At 42.5% G+C, this 21,080-nt stretch overlaps 1 protein-coding gene across 6 annotated transcripts in view; it reads right to left on the minus strand.

Moving 5' to 3' along the window:
• Positions 1–14,524, minus strand: part of whrna (whirlin a) — a 308,126-nt gene extending 293,602 nt beyond the window's left edge. For all 6 annotated transcript variants that reach the window (XM_062031552.1, XM_062031553.1, XM_062031555.1 and 3 more), the window contains exon 1: positions 13,154–14,524. In XM_062031552.1, coding sequence (XP_061887536.1) covers positions 13,154–13,861 — 708 coding nt within the window. In that variant the 5' untranslated portion in view covers positions 13,862–14,524. The remainder of the gene's footprint in view (positions 1–13,153) is intronic.
• Positions 14,525–21,080: the final 6,556 nt, after the last annotated feature.

Below are 21,080 nucleotides of genomic sequence, written 5' to 3' on the forward strand. Positions count from 1 at the left end.
CCAGCGATCGATGGAAGGAAGAAGGACTTCACCACGATCATCCGTGCGGTCGGTGGCTAGCGTCGGCTAGCGCGTCTGCTATCCGAGTCAAAGTCTTCCTGGTTGTGTTGCTGGAGCCAGCCGCTAATACACCGATCCCACCTACAACTTTCTTCTTTGCATTCTTCGTTGTTCATTAAACTAATTGCAAAAGATTCACCAACACAGATGTCCAGAATACTGTGGAATTATGAGATGAAAACAGAGCTATTTGTATTGTATTCAATGGGCTACCAATACTTCTGTTTCACTGGCTACGTCACGCGCATACGTCATCATCCAAAGGCGTTTTCAACCGGAAGTTTAGCGGGAATTTTAAAATTGCACTTTATAAGTTAACCCGGCCGTATCGGCATGTGTTGCAATGTCATACTTGCCAACCTTGAGACCTACAATATCGGGAGGTGGGGGGAGGGGGCGTGGTCGGGGGCGTGGTTGGGGCGGGGCGTTGTTGGGGCGTGGCTAAGGGCGTGGTTAAGAGAAGAGTATATTTACAGCTAGAATTCACCAAATCAAGTATTTCATATATATATAATACATATATATATATGTATATATATGTATGAAATACTTGACTTTCAGTGAATTCTAGCTATATATATATATATATATATATTTGTCCCCACTCAGGTCCGCATTGAGCTGGAGGGGGCGTGCCCTCCAGTTCCGGCTGAGTACCGGGAGTTTGTCGGGAGAAAATCTCTGCCGGGAGGTTGTCGGGAGAAAATCTCTGCCGGGAGGTTGTCGGGAGAGGCGCTGAATACCGGGATTCTCCCGCTAAAAACGGGAGGGTTGGCAAGTATGTGCAATGTTAAGATTTCATCATTGATATATAAACTATCAGACTGCGTGGTCGGTAGTAGTGGGTTTCAGTAGGCCTTTAAAGCATAAGCTAAATGGACCAACAGGACAATCAACCTGGGGCTTGGTATTGGACAATAGAAATTCACTGCCAAATGTGATAATGCAGAAAAAAATAGTTTTTGAAACGCTTCAACCTCTTTAACCAGCCATTTGACTATGGACAGGCAAAAACGCATGGAAAATAATGAGTTTTTAAAGTATGTGCGTTAGTGTTAAAAGCAGAACATAGCCGATTATCCTCCATGTTTTATAGTAGGTATAGTAATATTTTCTCTGTGTGTGTCTGTAAACATAGACTATGGGACTAGCTCCAGATGTGTCTTTCAGAAGATGTGTGGCTTTTTGATATACATTTTGGCAAAATCCTTTATTCAAATCATTACTTTGGTCAGTGTTTGACTTATTAGAGTGACCATTGTTTTTGGGTTTTTTTACAGGAGGGTACCAACAATTCTATACATGTGGTAAGTGTAATGTGGTGTGAATCAGCACCATCATAAAGGATAGCAAGTAGAAACTCGCAAGATAAAAGCAGAAAACAAGATCCATTTTCAATCGGACACTCATACAGCCAAGGTCCTGACATTGGCTCCTTTCAAATCAATCAGCACCATGCATAAATCAGTCACTCTTTTTATCATCTCATTAGCTAATGGGCTTTTCTTTTTGCTTATGAAGACGCACACTCACTGACTGACACGGGGACAATAGTGCATTAGGCGGGAGTGTTCCAAGTCAAACACTGTTCAAACTAAGGCAGAGCATTATCACCACTTTAAATGAATACATTGTTTCTAGATAAACATTATTCCATCCTTTCACCCATATTCTTTTGCTTATCCAAGGTCAGGGCTCGGGGGCAGCAGCCTAAGCAGAGAAGCCCAGACTTCCCTCTGCCCAGTCACTTCGTCCAGATCCTCCCGGGGTATGTCCTGGGTCTTCCCTGTTGCCTCTTACTGATAGGGCGTGCCCTAAACACCTCCCCAGGGAGGCGTCCAAGGGGAATGCTGACCAGATGCCTGACCCACCTCATCTGGCTTCTCTCTATGTGGAGGAGCAGCGGCTTTACTTTAAGCTCCTCCCGAGTGACAGAACTTCTCACCTCATCTCTAAGGCCGATGGAGGGAACTCATTTCGTCCTTTCGGTCATAACCCAGAGCTCATGATCATAGGTGAGGATAGGGTCGTAGATCGACAGGTAGAAAATAGTTTATCTGCGTTAGCGCTTGTACCGTATTTTTCGGAGTATAAGTGGCTCCGGAGTATAAGTCGCACCGGCCGAAAATGCATAATAAAGAAGGAAAAAACATATATAAGTCGCACTGGAGTATAAGTTGCATTTTTTGGGGAAATGTATTTGATAAAACCCAACACCAAGAATAGACATTTGAAAGGCAATTTAAAATAAATAAAGAACAGTGAACAACAGGCTGAATAAGTGTACGTTATATGACGCATAAATAACCAACTGAGAACGTGCCTGGTATGTTAACATATTATGGTAAGAGTCATTCAAATAACTATAACATATAGAACGTGCTATACGTTTACCAAACAATCTGTCACTCCTAATCGCTAAATCCGATGAAATCTTATACGTCTAGTTTCTTACGTGAATGAGCTAAATAATATTATTTGATATGTTACGGTAATGTGTTAATAATTTCACACATTAGTCGCTCCTGAGTATAAGTCGCACCCCCGGTCAAACTATGAAAAAAACTGCGACTTATAGTCCGAAAAATACGGTAATAACCATAATACTAGGGCTGCAACAACTAATCGATTAAATCGATTAAAATCGATTATTAAAATAGTTGGCGATTAATTTAGTCATCGATTCGTTGGAACTATGCTATGCGCATGCGCGGAGGCTTTTTTATTTTTTATTTTATTTTTTTTTATAAACCTTTATTTATAAACTGCAACATTTATAAACAGCTGAGAAACAATAATCAAAATAAGTACAAAAACAGTACAAAACAGCGCCGGGGCGGCGCTGAGGCTACGTCTCATGAGGTGGCGTAAGCTAGCCAATGATGTGGTCATGTGCAGCTCACGTGACAACGCCGTCTCCTTTGCTGGAAACATTTGAAAAATGGCGCAGGAAAACACTACCGATAGTTTAGCGGAGAAACATCTTGAGGTTATTGCTTCAATGGAGAAAAGTGTACGACCTAAGTCGTCAAAAGTGTGGGAACACTTCACTTTAAAGACTTCAAAGAAGACCGTTTCCTGCAAAATGGCACGGAAGTACAACATTGCTTCAGGAGCACCTGCAAAAGGAAACATGTTGGAGCCATGGCTGAAGGGAACTCATGGTACGTAACTTTTTAAGTCCATATTGGCAACAAGCATTCATGAGTTCAGCTTTTTTGTGAGTAACGTTAACGTTATGCCTTTGTTGCAACGCGGGGCTGATAATGTGTCTCCGGCACATTTGACTCTGTTTTGAGAGAGAAAACGCACGGTTACAAATTTCGAAATAAACGTAACGGACAGAAATATCTCAGGTTGGTTTCATAATGGATCAATGTAGCCGGGCCGATAAAGCTATATAAATCTATTTAGATTTGAGTGACGCTTTAGTATAACTAAACGTTATGAAGGTGCTGGAATATTTCATGCTATTATTCAGAGGCAGCCTAAAATTAATCCTTTATTATTCACAACAGAAACGTGTACAATATCCGATTCAGTTCTGATGAGTTACATTTCTGTGTTATTATTGGTGTATGCTGCACCCCCAATGTCCAGAACATGGTGCCAGTATGCTTGTTTTTTTCAATAAAATACTGGAAAGGATAGAAATGTAGTTTGTCTCTTTTATCCGATTATTATTATTATTATTATCGAAGTAATAATCGACAGATTAATCGATTATCAAATTAATCGTTAGTTGCAGCCCTACATAATACTAATACTTGGTTAATATTCAAGTCACAAAATGTAAATGGAGTATTGTTGGTAGTTTTTGGATGGGTTTTTTTTTTATTGGGTTTTATGGGCTGAATAGAGGACCTCCCATTGGCTCCGATGTAGGGGGGAAAAAAATCTGTAGTCATGTATTTCATAATGATTGTGAACGATAGGCAAAATTCCCAAAAAGTGCAGTTCCCCTTTAAAGTTTTGAAGTTTCATTAAAAAAAAAAAAGTATCAAAATCGTTTCACATAAATAAAATGTGACTTTTTTTTGTAATGGGGGCCTCAAAATAAAATTCTGCTGAGGGCCTTAATTTAGCCATGGACAGTCTAGCACCTATACCAGTGATTCTCAAACTGTGGTACTCCATCTATCAATCCATCCATTTTCTACCGCTTGTCCCTTTCGAAATTGCGGGGGGTGCTGGAGCCTATCTCAGTAGGATTCGGGCGGAAGGCGGGGTACACCCTGGACAAATCGCCACCTCATCGCAGGGCCAACACAGATAGACAGACAACATTCACACTCACATTCACACACTAGAGCCAATTTAGTGTTGCCAATCAACCTATCCCCAGGTGCATGTCTTTGGAGGTGGGAGGAAGTGGGAGTTCCCGGAGGGAACCCACGCAGTCACGGGGAGAACATGCAAAATCCACACAGAAAGATCCCGAGCCCAGGATCGAACCCATCCATCTAGTAGCACGCAAAATAATCACTCGATTAAAGTAAAGTGTTCTATTTTCTTATTAGTTTCCTTAATTTCAAACACAGTCAACCTATCCCCAGGTGCATGTCTTTGGAGGTGGGAGGAAGTGGGAGTTCCCGGAGGGAACCCACGCAGTCACGGGGAGAACATGCAAAATCCACACAGAAAGATCCCGAGCCCAGGATCGACCCCATCCATCTAGTAGCACGCAAAATAATCACTCGATTAAAGTAAAGTGTTCTATTTTCTTATTAGTTTCCTTAATTTCAAACACAGTGTTACTGTTCAAACTCTGCATAATGTTACAGTAGCCAAACATTTATTAAATATACTTAAATAACACCTCTGCCTTGTTTTTGATTAATACTTGGGCCTACTACGCTACTGTATTTTAATGTCGGTCATTATGGTGGTACTTGGAGCGCCAAGTTTTTATGAGGTGGCACTTGGTGAAAAAACGTTTACGAACCACAGGGCAGCACAGTGGGAGAGGGGTTAGTGCGTGTGCCTCACAATAAGAAGGTCCTGGGTTCAATCTTTCTGTGTGGAGTTTGCATGTTCTCCCTGTGACTGCGTGGGTTCCCTCCGGGTACTCTGGCTTCCTCCCACCTCCAAGGACATGCACCTGGGGATAGGTTGATTGGCAACACTAAATTGGCCCTAGTGTGTGAATGTGAGTGTGAATGTTGTCTGTCTATCTGTGTTGGCCCTGCGATGAAGTGGCGACTTGTCCAGGGTGTACCCCGCCTTCCGCCTGAATGCAGCTGAGATAGGCTCCAGCACCCCCCGCGACGGACAAGCGGTAGAAATGGATGGATGGATGGATGGATGGATGGATGGATGGATGGATGGATGACCTATAACAATCATGAAAACATGGAAGGACACATTGCTACCATCTGAATTTAAAGGCCTACTGAAATTAATTTTTTTTATTTAAACGGGAATAGCAGATCCATTCTATGTGTCATACTTGATCATTTCGCGATATTGCCATATTTTTGCTGAAAGGATTTAGTAGAGAAAATCGACGATAAAGTTCGCAACTTTTGCTCGCTGATAAAAAAAGCCTTGCCTGTACCGGAAGTAGCGTGACGTCACAGGAGCTAGTATTCCTCACAATTCCCCGTTGTTTACAATGGAGCGAGAGATTTGGAGCGACAAAGCGACAATTACCCCATTAATTTGAGCGAGGATGAAAGATTCGTAGATGAGGAACGTTACAGTGAAGGACTAGAGAGGCAGTGATGGACGTATCTTTTTTCGCTCTGACCGTAACTTAGGTACAAGCTGGCTCATTGGATTCCACACACTCTCCTTTTTCTATTGTGGATCACGGATTTGTATTTCAAACCACCTCGGATACTATATCCTCTTGAAAATGAGAGTCGAGCACGCGAAATGGACATTTAAAGTGACTTTTATCTCCACGACAATACATCGGTGACACAGTGAGCTAACGTGATAGCATCGTTCTCAAATGAAGATAGAAACAAAATAAATAAACCCCTGACTGGAAGGATAGACAGAAGATCAACAATACTATCAAACCATGTACATGTAACTACACGGTTAAAAATTCTCAGCCTGGTAAGGCTTAACAATGCTGTTGCTAACGACGCTAAGGCTAATTTAGCAACTTAGCAACCGGACCTCACAGAACTATGATAAAAACATTAGCGCTCCACCTACGCCAGCCAGCCCTCATCTTCCCATCAACAGCCGTGCTCACCTGCGTTCCAGCGATCGACGGCGCGACGAAGGACTTCATCCGTGGGTTTGGCGGCAAGCATCGGCTAGGCGTAGTAAGTAGTCCTTGTTGTGTTGCTGTAAGTATTGTACTTAGCCGCTAATACACCGATCGATCCCACCTACAACGTTCTTCTTTGCGGCCTCCATTGTTCATTAAACAAATTGCAAAAGATTCACCAACACAGATGTCCAGAATACTGTGGAATTTTGTCGAAGAAAACAATAGGTTTTTGTATCGGGTCGATGGGGTACAAACACTTCCGTGGATTTTGTGACGTCACGCGCATAAATCATATCCAAAGGAGTTTTTCAACCGGAAGTGTGGCGGGAATTTTAAAATTGCACTTTATAAGTTAACCCGGCCGTATTGGCATGTGTTTCAATGTTAAGATTTCATCAATCAATCAATCAATAAATGTTTATTTATATAGCCCTAAATCACAAGTGTCTCAAAGGGCTGTACAAGCCACAACGACATCCTCGGTACAGAGCCCACATACGGGCAAGGAAAACTCACCCCAGTGGGACGTCAATGTGAATGACTATGAGAAACCTTGGAGAGGACCGCATATGTGGGTAACCCCCCCCCTCTAGGGGAGACCGAAAGCAATGGATGTCGAGTGGGTCTGACATAATATTGTGAAAGTCCAACACATCAGCGAAAGTCCAGTCCATAGTGGGGCCAGCAGGAACCATCCCGAGCGGAGACGGGTCAGCAGCGTAGAGATGTCCCTATCCGATGGACAGGCTAGCGGTCCACCCCGGGTTGGGAGCAGAGTAGAAAAGAAAAGAAAAGAAACGGCAGATCAACTGGTCTAAAAAGGGAGTCTATTTAAAGGCTAGAGTATACAAATGAGTTTTAAGATGGGACTTAAATGCTTCTACTGAGGTAGCATCTCTAACTTTTACCGGGAGGGCATTCCATAGTATTGGAGCCCGAATAGAAAACGCTCTATAGCCCGCAGACTTTTTTTGGGCTCTGGGAATCACTAATAAGCCGGAGTTCTTTGAACGCAGATTTCTTGCCGGGACATATGGTACAATACAATCGGCAAGATAGGCAGGAGCTTGACCGTGTAGTATTTTATACGTAAGTAGTAAAACCTTAAAGTCGCATCTTAGGTGCACAGGAAGCCAGTGCAAGTGAGCCAGTATAGGCGTAATATGATCAAACTTTCTTGTTTTTGTCAAAAGTCTAGCAGCCGCATTTTGTACCATCTGTAATCTTTTAATGCTAGACATGGGGAGGCCCGAAAATAAAACGTTACAGTAATCGAGACGAGATGTAACGAACGCATGGATAATGATCTCAGCATCGCTTGTGGACAAAATGGAACGGATTTTAGCGATATTACGGAGATGAAAGAAGGCCGTTTTAGTAACACTCTTAATGTGTGACTCAAACGAGAGAGTTGGGTCGAAGATAATACCCAGATTCTTTACAGAGTCGCCTTGTTTAATTGTTTGGTTGTCAAATGTTAAGGTGGTATTATTAAATATATGTCGGTGTTGAGCAGGACCGATAATCAGCATTTCCGCTTTCTTAGCGTTGAGTTGCAAAAAGTTAGCGGACATCCATTGTTTAATTTCATTAAGACACGCCTCCAGCTGACTACAATCCGGCGTGTTGGTCAGCTTTAGGGCCATGTAGAGTTGGGTGTCATCAGCATAACAGTGAAAGCTAACACCGTATTTGCGTATGATGTCACCTAGCGGCAGCATGTAAATACTAAAGAGTGCAGGGCCAAGAACCGAACCCTGGGGAACTCCGCACGTTACCTTAACATAGTCCGAGGTCACATTGTTATGGGAGACACACTGCATCCTGTCAGTAAGATAAGAGTTAAACCAAGACAAGGCTAAGTCTGACATCCCAATACGCGTTTTGATACGCTCTAATAAAATATTATGATCAACAGTATCGAAAGCGGCGCTAAGATCAAGAAGCAGCAACATAGATGACGCATCAGAATCCATCGTTAGCAATAGATCATTAGTCATTTTTGCGAGGGCTGTCTCCGTCGAGTGATTTGCCCTGAAACCGGATTGAAAAGGTTCACAGAGATTGTTAGACACTAAGTGTTCATTTAGCTGCTGTGCGACAATTTTTTCGAGGATTTTCGAGATAAACGGAAGGTGGGACACCGGCCGGTAGTTTACCATGAGGTCAGGATCGAGGTTAGGTCTTTTGAGTAGAGGATGAATAACCGCTTTTTTGAATGCTAGGGGAACAGTGCCAGAGGAAAGTGATAAGTTTAAAATATTTAACACTGATGGACCTAATAATACAAAAAGCTCCTTGATAAGTTTCCCAGAAATTGGGTCAAGTAAACATGTTGTTTGTTTTGTCCCATTTACACATTTTGACAATTCCTCCAATGTTATTTCATCAAAGAGAGAGAAACTATTTTGGAGGGCGGTATCCGTCGTATATACAGTCGTATCTGTGTTAATAGAACCCAGTTGTAGCTGAGATGCATTGTCTTTAATCTCTTTTCTAATGACTTCAATTTTCTTATTAAAGAAATTCATAAAGTCATCTGCTGAGTGGGTGGAGCTACTAGGAGGAGTCCCTTGTTGGGTTAGCGATGCTACTGTACTAAACAAAAATTTTGGATCATTTTTGTTGAGGTGGATGAGATTTGAGTAATATTTAGCTTTAGCTGAGGTAAGCATGCGTTTATAAGTTATTAAACTATCACTCCATGCTTGATGGAAAACCTCAAGTTTAGTCGCACGCCATTTGCGTTCCAGCTTTCTACATGATAATTTCTGGGCTTTAGTTTCTTCTGTAAACCATGGGGTACGCCTTTTAGGGGCCCTTTTTAGCTTTAGCGGTGCTACACTATCAATGGTGTCGCGCAGGGCGTCGTTAAAGTTGTTAGTGAGGTTATCAATAGAGCCCACATAATTTGGGAATGGTGCCATTACCGAAGGCAGTAGGTCAGTAAGAGTCGTCGTTGTGGCAGCATTAATGTTGCGGCTGCTATAGTAGTTATTATTATTATTATTAGTTTGTTGACAATGAGTCAGAACTTCGAATTTTATAAGGTAATGATCGGACATTACTTTAGTGTACGGGAGTATCGTAACTTTAGAGGTGGTGACACCCCTGACAAGCACTAGATCTATCGTATTACCGTTGCGATGCGTGGGTTCATTTATTATTTGTGTAAGACCACAGCTATCAATTATAGTCTGGAGCGCCACGCATGGAGGGTCCGATGGGGTATTCATATGGATATTAAAGTCCCCCATTATGATTATATTGTCGGCGTGCGTCACTAGATCAGCAACAAACTCTGAGAATTGACTGATGAAGTCCGAATAGGGCCCAGGGGGGCGGTAGATAACAGCCAGGTGGCGAGGCAGCGGTGTGACAAACCTCATAGTGAGCACCTCAAACGAGTTATATTTATTATTTAGGTTAGGTGTAAAATTATAGTTTTCATTGTATATTAGTGCGACAACCCCTCCCCTTTTAAGAGGACGGGCAACATGCGCATTGGTATAGTTAGGAGGAAATGCCTCATTTAGCGCAAAAAAATCGTCTGGTTTGAGCCAGGTCTCGGCGAGACCAACGACGTCAAGTTTGTTGTCTCTAATGACCTCATTAACTAATAACGTTTTGGAAGATAATGATCTTATGTTTAAAAAGCCCATATTATAGGTAGTGGGCTGTTTTGAGGATTGTTTGTTGAAATTATCCGAAGTAGCAATATTAATAATGTTGCGTTTATTATGCGTAGTGCACTTTAAATAGTTTCGACCATATCTAGGAATTGATACGACTGGAATTTTCAGATTGTTTGCTTGATGCTGCGATAAACTGAACGCATCATAGTTAGCCACCTCAGTACAATGTATGTCTGCCTCTGACACCGTCACAAAACAAAAAACATTATGTGAGTTGTGTTTTATTCTAAGAGAATTGCTATGTGTGCAGGGATTATCCAGCCTGGCGCCGGCTAGTTCTAGTTTAAAACACTTCTTACCCGGACACTCCACGCTTCTTTGGTTAGCTTTTCCCTTTGTTGTTAGCCCCGCTCGGCATCCCCGCTTCTGCTTCCGCTCACACCGCTTACGTCGCCTCCATTGGCGGTCCCCGCTAGTACTTGACTCCGCTGCTACAAAGGCCGCTCGATGTAGCCTGCGAAGTATTCCCATGCTAGCGAGGAGGTCCACCGTACATGCATCTTTCAGTCTATAACGACCCGATCCATCCACATCCAGAATTGTCTGTCGGTCGTATGTGATCACAGAGTGTTCACGCTTTGAGCCAGCCATGAAATTGACAGAAATGACGGGTGTTTTTTGCCAAATCGCTCTACACTCCCAAGAGCGTTTGCAAGCCGCTGCCTTTTAGGGCGCCGCCATCTTGCCATCATTGATATATAAACTATCAGACTGCGTGGTCGGTAGTAGTGGGTTTCAGTAGGCCTTTAAATTGCACAGTTGCATAAAGCAAACAAACACACACACAAATACACACATACAAGCACATTCACACACCTAACTAGATGAGGCAATTCCTTAAGGAATTGATTGTGAATGCTCCAATGCTGAGGTTGAACTGAAATCCTGGAATTTTAATTACAATTATTGAAGTAGAGCACACAATTCCCAAACAGGCTGAATATTTTGAAGTTGGAACAGTTTGAATCAGATGAAAAACGTGAGAATTGTGGAACTTTGAATGTCCCATTGATTTCAATGGGAATTTCCAAAACATTTGGGAAAAGCGGGAATTTTTTTGAAAATGGTTAAATACTTGAATGTTCTGAATGAGTTGAAATGGTTGGTGTTGGAATTTTTCAAATCGGTCGCGAAATGTAGTAACATGTTGAATTGAGAAATGGTATTACAGAATTCCTGGAATTTCGGGAAAACAGGGAATTTTTACAGTTCAAAAAACAACTTGGTTTTTTGTCCTAATTAAGAGGAATGTTTTCACGGTGGAACGGTTGAAGTGGGTTGAAAAATGTGGAAGGAGTAGTCGCCAGAAAAAAGGGTGGAAACAGGGCTTTCAAAAACCAGGAATTCTGGAAAATACTATAATTTTTTTTAACTTGGAAAAAAGAGTAGTTTGAATTTCCAGGATGGCGGAATGTGTTGAACGTGGAATGGTTTGAATCGGTTGAAAAATGTGGAAATGGTGGAAGTTTGAAAATGGCCAATTCATTTTGCATGGGAAAAAGTGTCCCGGAAAACCTGGAATTCTGGGAAATCTGGGAATTTTTGGAATTTGTCAAGGGAAAGCATGCGATTCCGGAATAAGCTGAACAGTTTGAAGTTGGAACGGTTTGAATCAGATGAAAAATGTGAGAATTGTGGAACTTTGGAATGGTTCATTGATTTCAATGGGAATTTCCCAAAACATTTGGGAATTTCGGGAAAAGAGTGAATTTTTTGGAGAATGGTAAAAAACTTGAATGTTCTGAATGAGTTGAAATGGTTGGTGTTGGAATTTTTCAAATCGGTCGCAAAATGTTGAAGTAGAAACATGTTGAATTGAGAAATGGTATTACGGAATTCCTGGAAGACCAGGAATTTTTGCAGTTCAAAAAACTACTTCATATTTTGTCCTAATTAAGAGGAATGTTTTCACGGTGGAACAGTTGAATTGGGTTGAAAATTGTGGAAGTAGTAGTCGCCAGAAAAAAGGGTGGTAATAGGGCTTTGAAAAACCAGGAATTCTGGAAAATCCTAGAATTTTTTTTATTTAGAAAAAATAGTTTGAATTTCCAGGACGGTGGAATGTGTTGAAGGTGGAATGGTTTGAATCGGTAGAAAAATGTGGAAATGGTGGAAGTTTGAAAAATTGTCAATTCCTTTTGCATGGGAAAAAAGTGTCCCGGAAAAGCTGGAATTCTGGGAAATCTGGGAATGTGTCAAGGGAAAGCCCGCAATTCCGGATAAAGCTGAACAGTTTGAAGTTGGAACGGTTTGAATCGGGTGAAAAATGTGGAAAGTAGAGCGTGCCAAAATGTGGAGAAGAAGAAGAAGTTGAATAATAAATAGATGAACTTTGGTGTAGAACAGTGTTTTTCAACCACAGTGCCGCGGCACACTAGTTTGCCGTGAGATACAGTCTGGCGTGCCGTGGGAGATTATCTAATTTCACCTATTTGGGTTAAAAATATTTTTTGCAAACCAGTAATTATAGTCTGCAAATTATGTGTTGTTGTTGAGTGTCGGTGCTGTCTAGAGCTCGGCAGAGTAACCGTGTAATACTCTTCCATTTCAGTAGGAGGCAGCCGGTAGCTAATTGCTTTGTAGATTCCGGAAACAGCGGGAGGGAGCGTGCAGGTAAAAATGTGTCTAATGCTTAAACCAAAAATAAACAAAAAGGTGAGTGCCCCTAAGAAAAGGCAATGCAGCTTAGGGATGGCTATGCAGAACAAAACTAAGACTGAACTGGCTACAAAGTAAACAAAAACAGAATGCTGGACGACAGCAAAGACTTACTGTGGAGCAAAGACGGCGTCCACAAAGTACATCCGATTATGACATGACAATCAACAATGTCCCCACAAAGAAGGATAAAAACAACTGCAATATTCTTGATTGCTAAAACAAAGTAGATGCGGGAAATATCGCTCAAAGGAAGACATGAAACTGCTACAGGAAAATACCAAAAAAAGAGAAAAAGCCACTAAAATATGATGATTTCCGCTGGTGGTGTGCCTCCGGATTTTTTCAACGCAAAAAATGTGCTTTGGCTCAAAAAAGGTTGAAAAACACTGGTGTAGAACACCATATGTGTGAATGCTTTGCAGCATTCACACAATAATTACTTCCCTCGTTATGCATAGATAGCATGAACCACTTCCAAAATAAAAGCTTGTATTGCGTGAACACGTACCTTAACTGCTTCCGCGTGAGAGACTTTGTCGAAGACTTTGTCGTTGACTTTCATGATCTGGTCGCCGACCCGGAGACCCTCCTTCTCCGCCAGGCTGCCCGGTTCCACCAGTGACACGTAGATGCCCACCCCGTGCTCCGAGCCGCCGCGGATGCTGAAGCCCAGGCCCTCGTTGCTCTTATGCCGCTTCATGTTGATCTGCCGCGGCTCCCCCACGGACTCGTGGATGAAGTTCCGACCGAGGAGCGGCACCAGCGGCGCTGTCCCGTCGCTGCTGGTGCTGAAGCTGTCCGGCGAGCCGCGGAGCGCCACCTGGAACTCGGCCGGGTTCTCCTGCGCCGAGGGAGTCGGGCTGGAGCCGGGGAGGCCCGCGCTCCTGCTCTCGGACTTGAGGTAAAGACCCTCCGAGGTGTACTGCTCGAAGAGGAGCTGATCGGACCGGGGGATGACGAGCCGCAGCATGGGGAGAAGTTGCCGCTTGCTAGGCGCGTTGAGGATGACGTGGAGGGTCTGCACCAGGTCGTAGACGTTGCGCTTGGAGTGGTAGACATTGAGGCAGTGGATGAACTGCTCCCTCTCGAAGTCGTTGAGCAGCAGGTTGAGCGCGTTGTGGAGCTTCCGCACGTTGGCCGACAGCGTCCGCGCGCTGGAGGCCACCGAGTTGGCCGAGGAGCTGAGCGACGCGCGCTCCGGGTCCGCGGCGCTCATGCCGGCCAGTGTGACGGAGACACCACGGCGCGGAGGTCGGAAGCAGGGGGGGGCAGTCTAGGGATTAAGACCCGCGCTCGGCATCGTTATTGACCAGACTTGGTCGCAAGTTCAACAAGTAAGACGCAAATTAGCAAGAACTAAACGGCGCGTTTTTACCGTAATAGCAAACGTCGTGTACATACAGTCATTATACAGCTTAGTCGTATTTTTTTTAGCTTCGCGTCCGTACAGCTTCGTCATATATTTAGCTTAGCGACATTAGCCGCCGTCTCGTTGTCTCAAGGGTCAGGTGGCCACCGAGAAGCTGCTAGAAGCTTCACAGAGCTCCTCGACGAAGACAAACAAAAATGTAAATCCTCAGAATATCCAACAATTTCAAAAGCGTTGAGGGAAAAATATCAACAATAGACAAAATTATATATAAAAAGTTCCTTCTCAGGTGTGTCCAATTCCACACGACGTCAAGTTGGTGAAAATAAGCCTCCGGCAGCTCTTTGCCGCCCAAAAGTGAAGCTTGCGTGGGGTTTTAGTGCGTGTGTGTTTTTATATTTAGCTCTCTCCGTGTTGCTGGTCGCCTCCACTTCCCACGCGTTACTACAGCGACCTGGCTGCGAGTGGAGCAGCAGCCTGCTTCCGAATCCGAAGCTCCTCAGTCAGGAAGTGACGTCACAGCACAGCTCCTGAGAAACCTCACGCCCCTTTAGCTGCGTGCCTGTGGTGAGCCTAAGCTAGTAGGGGCAAACAGAATAGAGAGTAAAGGCCTACTGAAATTAATTTTTTTAAATTTAAACAGGGATAGCAGATCCATTCTATGTGTCATACTTGATCATTTCGTGATATTGCCATATTTTTGCTGAAAGGATTTAGTAGAGAACATCGACGATAAAGTTTGCAACTTTTGGTCGCTGATTTAAAAAAGCCTTGCCTGTACCGGAAGTAGCGTGACGTCGCAGGTTGAAGGGCTTCTCACATTTCTCCATTGTTTACACCAGCAGCGAGAGCGATTCGGACCGAGAAATCGACGATTACCCCATTAATTTGAGCGAGGATGAAAGATTTGTGGATGAGGAACGTGAGAGTGAAGAACTAGAGTGCAGTGCAGGACGTATCTTTTTTCGCTCTGACTGTAACTTAGGTAAAAGGGCTCATTGGACTCCACACTTTCTCCTTTTTCTATTGTGGATCACGGATTTGTATTTTAAACCACCTCGGATACTATATCCTCTTGAAAATGAGAGTCGAGAACGCGAAATGGACATTCACAGTGACTTTTATCTCCACGACAATACATCGGTGAAGCACTTTAGCTACGGAGCTAACGTGATAGCATCGTGCTTAAATGCAGATAGAAACAAAAGAAATAAGCCCCTGACTGGAAGGACAGACAGAAGATCAACAATACTACTATCAGGAGACACCGAACCAAACACTGGACCTGTAACTACACGGTTAATGCTGTGCCGCCTGTCGAAGCCTAGCAATGCTGTTGCTAACGACGCCATTGAAGCTAACTTAGCTACGGGACCTCGTCAGAGCTATGATAAAAACATTAGCGCTCCACCTACGCCAGCCCTCATCTGCTCATCAACACCTGTGCTCACCTGCTTTCCAGCGATTGATGGCGCGACGAAGGACTTCACCCGATCATCGATGCGGTCGGCGGCTAGCGTCGGATAGCGCGTCTGCTATCCAAGTCAAAGTCCTCCTGGTTGTGTTGCTGCAGCCGGCCGCTAATACACCGATCCCACCAACAGCTTTCTTCTTTGCAGTCTCCATTGTTCATTAAACAAATTGCAAAAGATTCACCAACACAGATGTCCAGAATACCTTGGAATTTTGCGATGAAAACAGAGCTGTTTGTATTGTGATACAATATGTCCGAATACTTCCATTTCAACCATTGCGTCACGCGCAAACGTCATCATACATAGACGTTTTCAACCGGAAGTTCCCCAGGAAATTTAAAATTGCACTTTATAAGTTAACCCGGCCGTATTGGCATGTGTTGCAATGTTAAGATTTCATCATTGATATATAAACTATCAGACTGCGTGGTCGGTAGTAGTGGGTTTCAGTAGGCCTCTAAGGGGGCCCAGTCTGGAGTGGGAAAAAACCTCCATAGCAAAGCACATATACAAATTACAACGTACATCTCGAGATATCTATATCTAGCAACAGAGGGAAGGGAGTGCGAGGTCATGATGATAGGCCGCAGCTCACAGGCGCTGACCATCCATTCATCACCCCTACGGGATTTGCATCGAGGGCGTTGGGTTGAGGGGGTGGGGTGTGTATGTGTGGCATATATTTTTGTGGTTGCATGTATGTGTGTAAGCCCGTAGTGTGTCTTTGTTCCACGGATCACAGTTATTATTATCGCAGTATCGTTCAATGTGTTCCCAAAGTACTTATACAAACACACGGAAATTAAATGTAATAAATAGACACCAACAATGGCGGGCCGTGCGTTTCCCACCTAGGCCTTCAGTGATGTCCAGCTTCAATGATTACCTCTCAAAAATACCATAATTGATGTCACCACATGACCATTGCTGGAGAAATACTATACAGGAACACATTTACGCACTACAGGGCATTGTACAAAACGGGTTATTTTCTGGTGCATTTCAATCAATCAATGTTTACTTATATAGCCCTAAATCACGAGTGTCTCAAAGGGCGGCAGAAGCCGCAACGACATCCTCGGCTCAGATCCCACATCAGGGCAAGAAAAATCTCAACCCAATGGGATGACAATGAGAAACCTTGGAGGGGACTGCAGATGTGGGAACCCTCCCTCTGGTCGACCGGTGCAATGGACATCGAGTGGATCTAGCATAATATTGTGGTAGTCCAGTCTATAGTGGATCTAACATAATAGTGTGAGAGTCCAGTCCATAGTGGATCTAACATAATAGTGTGAGAGTCCAGTCCATAGTGGATCTAACTCTATAGTGGATCTAACATAATAATGTGAGAGTCCAGTCCATAGTGGATCTAACATAATAGTGTGAGAGTCCAGTCCATAGTGGATCTAACTCTATAGTGGATCTAACATAATAGTGTGAGAGTCCAGTCCATAGTGGATCTAACAGAATAGTGTGAGAGTCCAGTCCATAGTGGATCTAACATAATAGTGTGAGAGTCCAGTCCATAGTGGATCTAACTCTATAGTGGATCTAACATAATAGTGTGAGAGTCCAGTCCATAGTGGATCTAACATAATAGTGTGAGAGTCCAGTCCATAGTGGATCTAACATAATAGTGTGAGAGTCCAGTCCATAGTGGGGCCAGCAAGAGATCATCTTGAGTGGGGACAGGTCAGCAGCACGTCACCTGTGATCACCGAATCAGTGGGCCCCCCTCTCCATGAAGCAGAGTGGGGCAGAGCAGAAAAGAAACGGTAGATCAACTGGTCTAAAAGGGGGGTCTATTTAAAGGCTTATTTAAAAATCAATAAACCCGCATCAGCAATTAAAACATATGTGGTACTGTCAAAATTAAAAATTGCAAAAAAACATATTAAACGTGAAAAAATAAAGAAATACAATATCTGAACTCACATTTCATCGCCGGGACAGCTGAGCTAGGTTCCGGGGTTGGCCGACATCGTCTCACAAGATGTAGTTTCTCTTTAAATATCCTTCCTAAAAATGGCCTTGCAAACATATGTGTTGTCTTGTCTTATCATATAAGATGCAGACGAGGCGTGTTGGTTGAGTTCTTAAAGTTTACTCCACAGCGTGCTCATCAAAAACATCCTGCTGCATGTCTACATTCAACAACCTAAACGGGGCTACTGCGCATGCGCGTCACTACTGTGGCATGCTGGGTAATGGAGTTCTTATGTTACCTGACTCATAAAATCACTATATATCTGCCTTAGGCCAGCTAGAAGGCTTTACTGACAACAACTCGTGATCTGATTGGCTATGACAATTATCTATCAACTGTATGTGCCCGTTCACTTACAGTGCACCGATGCCTGCATTGTTGATTCTGAAGGCCCCGGGCAGATTTCATACAGCATGGCAACATAAGATAGAATTCTGATTGGATAAAAAACTCTGTAACCTATAAACAACAGCATTGAAAGGAGCATAATATGACATGAAGAGAATATGAATACTTTTAGATATTTAGGGAAAGTAAATTAAATTATTCTTATCTTTAATTATGATCATGATTTCTAGTTATGTTAGGCCAGCAGAGAAGGCCTTGCTGGCCCTGACGGCACACCACTGGACACCAAAATACCTTATTGGCAAATTGGCTAACCTGTGTTGGTAACTTCCACCCTCTGTCATACTGTACGCTTTTAAAGAACTGTGAATGGATATGTTCTGAATTTGTCCCACCCATTTAACAGACGAAACTACTTATGACTGGATTTTGTTTCTGACTACTTTTACTCTCGTTTTTAATTAATTGACACTGGTTTACTGAGGGCTGAGGGGAGAGGTGTGTGTATCTGTGTGTGCAGACCCGCAGAGCCTGATACAGCTTTGGGACAAAAAAGAGGGAAGATGATATCATACGAGCGTTTTAGCGAGTCTCTTTTTCAGCGTTTTTCTCCACTACTGCCGATAATATTGTCAACTTGTGATACAAAACCCAAAACCAGTGAAGTTGGCAAGTTGTGTAAATCGTAAATAAAAACAGAATACAATGATTTGCAAATCCTTTTCCACGTATATTCAATTGAATAGATTGCAAAGACAATATATATATATATATATATATATATATATATATATATATATACATATATATATATATATATATATATATATATATATATATATATATATATATATATATATATATATATATATATATATATGCAAATAATCATTAACTTAGAATTTAATGGCAGCAACACAGTTCATTAAAAGTTGGCACAGGGGCATTTTTACCACTGTGTTACATGGCCTTTCCTTTTAACAACACTCAGTAAACGTTTGGGAACTGAGGAGACCAATTTTTGAAGCTTTTCAGGTAGAGATGTCCGATAATATCGGACTGCCGATATTATCAGCCGATAAATGCTTTAAAATGTAACATCGGAAATTATCGGTATCGGTTTCAAGAAGTAAAATGTATGACTTTTTAAAACGCTGCTGTGTACACGGACGTAGGGAGAAGTACAGAGCGCCAATAAACCTTAAAGGCACTTCCTTTGCGTGCCGGTCCAATCACATAATACCTACGGCTTTTCACACACACAAGTGAATGCAAGGCATACTTGGTCAACAGCCATACAGGTCACACTGAGAGTGGTCGTATAAACAACTTTAACACTGTTACAAATATGCGCCACCCTGTGAACCCACACCAAACAAGAATGACAAACACATTTCGGGAGAACATCCGCACCGTAACACAACATAAACACAACAGAAGAAATACCCAGAACCCCTTGCAGCACTAACTCTTCCGGGACGCTACAATATACACCCCCTCTACCCACACCCCCCCTCCCCACCTCAACCCCGCCCACCTCAACCTCCTCATGCTCTCTCAGGGAGAGCATGTCCCAAATTCCGAGCTGCTGTTTTGAGGCATGTTAAAAAAAAAAAAAATGCAATTTGTGACTTCAATAATAAATATGGCAGTGCCATGTTGGCATTTTTTTCCATAACTTGAGTTGATTTATTTTTGGAAAACCTTGTTACATTGTTTAATGCATCCAGCGGGGCATCACAACAAAATTAGGTGGCAGATATATATTTGCAAGGCCATTTTCAAGAAGGATATTTAATGAGAAACTACATCTTGTGAGACGATGTCGACCAACCCCGGCAATAAAATGGGGAAATGCCCACCATTTCCACTCGAATCAACCGACTACGAGGGGTCCCACTGGCTTATACGGCGTCGAATGGGTGCTACAAATTGTGAGTTCAAATATTTAATTTCTTTATTTTTTTCCACGTTTAATATGGTGTTTGCAATTTTAATTTTGACAGTACCACATAAAAGATGTTTTAATTGCTGATGCGGGTTTATTGATTTTTAAATGCGCCAGAAAATAACCCGTTTTGTACACTGTTGATGTATAGTATTTCTCCAGCAATGGTCATATGGTGACATCAATTATGGTATTTTGAGAGGTAATCATTGAAGTCAGACATCACTGAAGGCCTAGGTGGGAAACTCCCGGCCCGCCACTGGTAAAAACCAATACAGCATTTGATGACAAAATGGTGTTGCAGTCCTGTGTTTTTAAGAGTTAAAGTTACAAGAAACCCATAAAACATTCATTTGAAACATCATGAAGTTGATTTAACGTCCTCCCTCAAAACATTGCAACTTTTGCCACTGATTTCCAAAAAAGCTGCTGCAAATTCAAGCATTTTTGTCAGCAACAATCACAAAAAAAAACCAGCGAGACCACGGGTTGACTGAATTATTCGCAAACAAACACAGAACATATCCTACACTACTGTACATCTTTCTGTGTGCTTTAGCCCTAACAACAGGCTTTCTGCAGACTCATTAAGGTTAGTGGGTTTTATTCAAATAAAAAACAGCTGTAAGACTGTATTTGTGTGTTTTATGTATTTATTTTCTTAAGGTACCGTATTTTTCGGACTATGAAGCGCACTTAAAATCCTTACATTTTCTCAAAAATCAACAGTGCGCCTCTGGTTGTGCTTACTGACCTCGAAGCAATTTTATTTGGTACATGGTGTAATGATAAGTGTGACCAGTGGATGGCAGTCATACATAAGAGATACGTGTAGACTGCAATATGATGGCAGTAAACAACACCAAAACTTTAAATGTTCCATTGAGAGGATAGAACATTACACACGGCGCTCAAAAATCTGTCAAAATGTTTTTAGTACGACTTCAGTAAGCTATGAAGCCGCACCGCTTGATGGACTTTCGGCGCATTAAGCATACAAGTATTATTATGGTGTGTGTGTGTAAGGACCACCAAATGGCAACTATTAGCAGACATATTACCTGGTGTTTTGTTTTTGCAATATTATGCAAAACCAACTTTTCTTACCTTCTGGTACCTGCTGATCTGTATTTGGGATCTGCATAAGTCCTGAAAATGTGCGAGCGTAGTCATAAGCGTCTTCTTTTTCTCTATCTTCTTATGTGGCATTCATCCTCCTCTGTTACCATTTCTAATATAAAGTAGTGTAAAGTTCTTACTTATATCTGTCAGTAGACTAGCTGTCAAAGCGCTAAAAACTGTAGT

This window comes from Entelurus aequoreus, linkage group LG21 (genome assembly GCF_033978785.1).
Source record: "Entelurus aequoreus isolate RoL-2023_Sb linkage group LG21, RoL_Eaeq_v1.1, whole genome shotgun sequence".
Lineage (NCBI taxonomy): Eukaryota > Metazoa > Chordata > Actinopteri > Syngnathiformes > Syngnathidae > Entelurus > Entelurus aequoreus.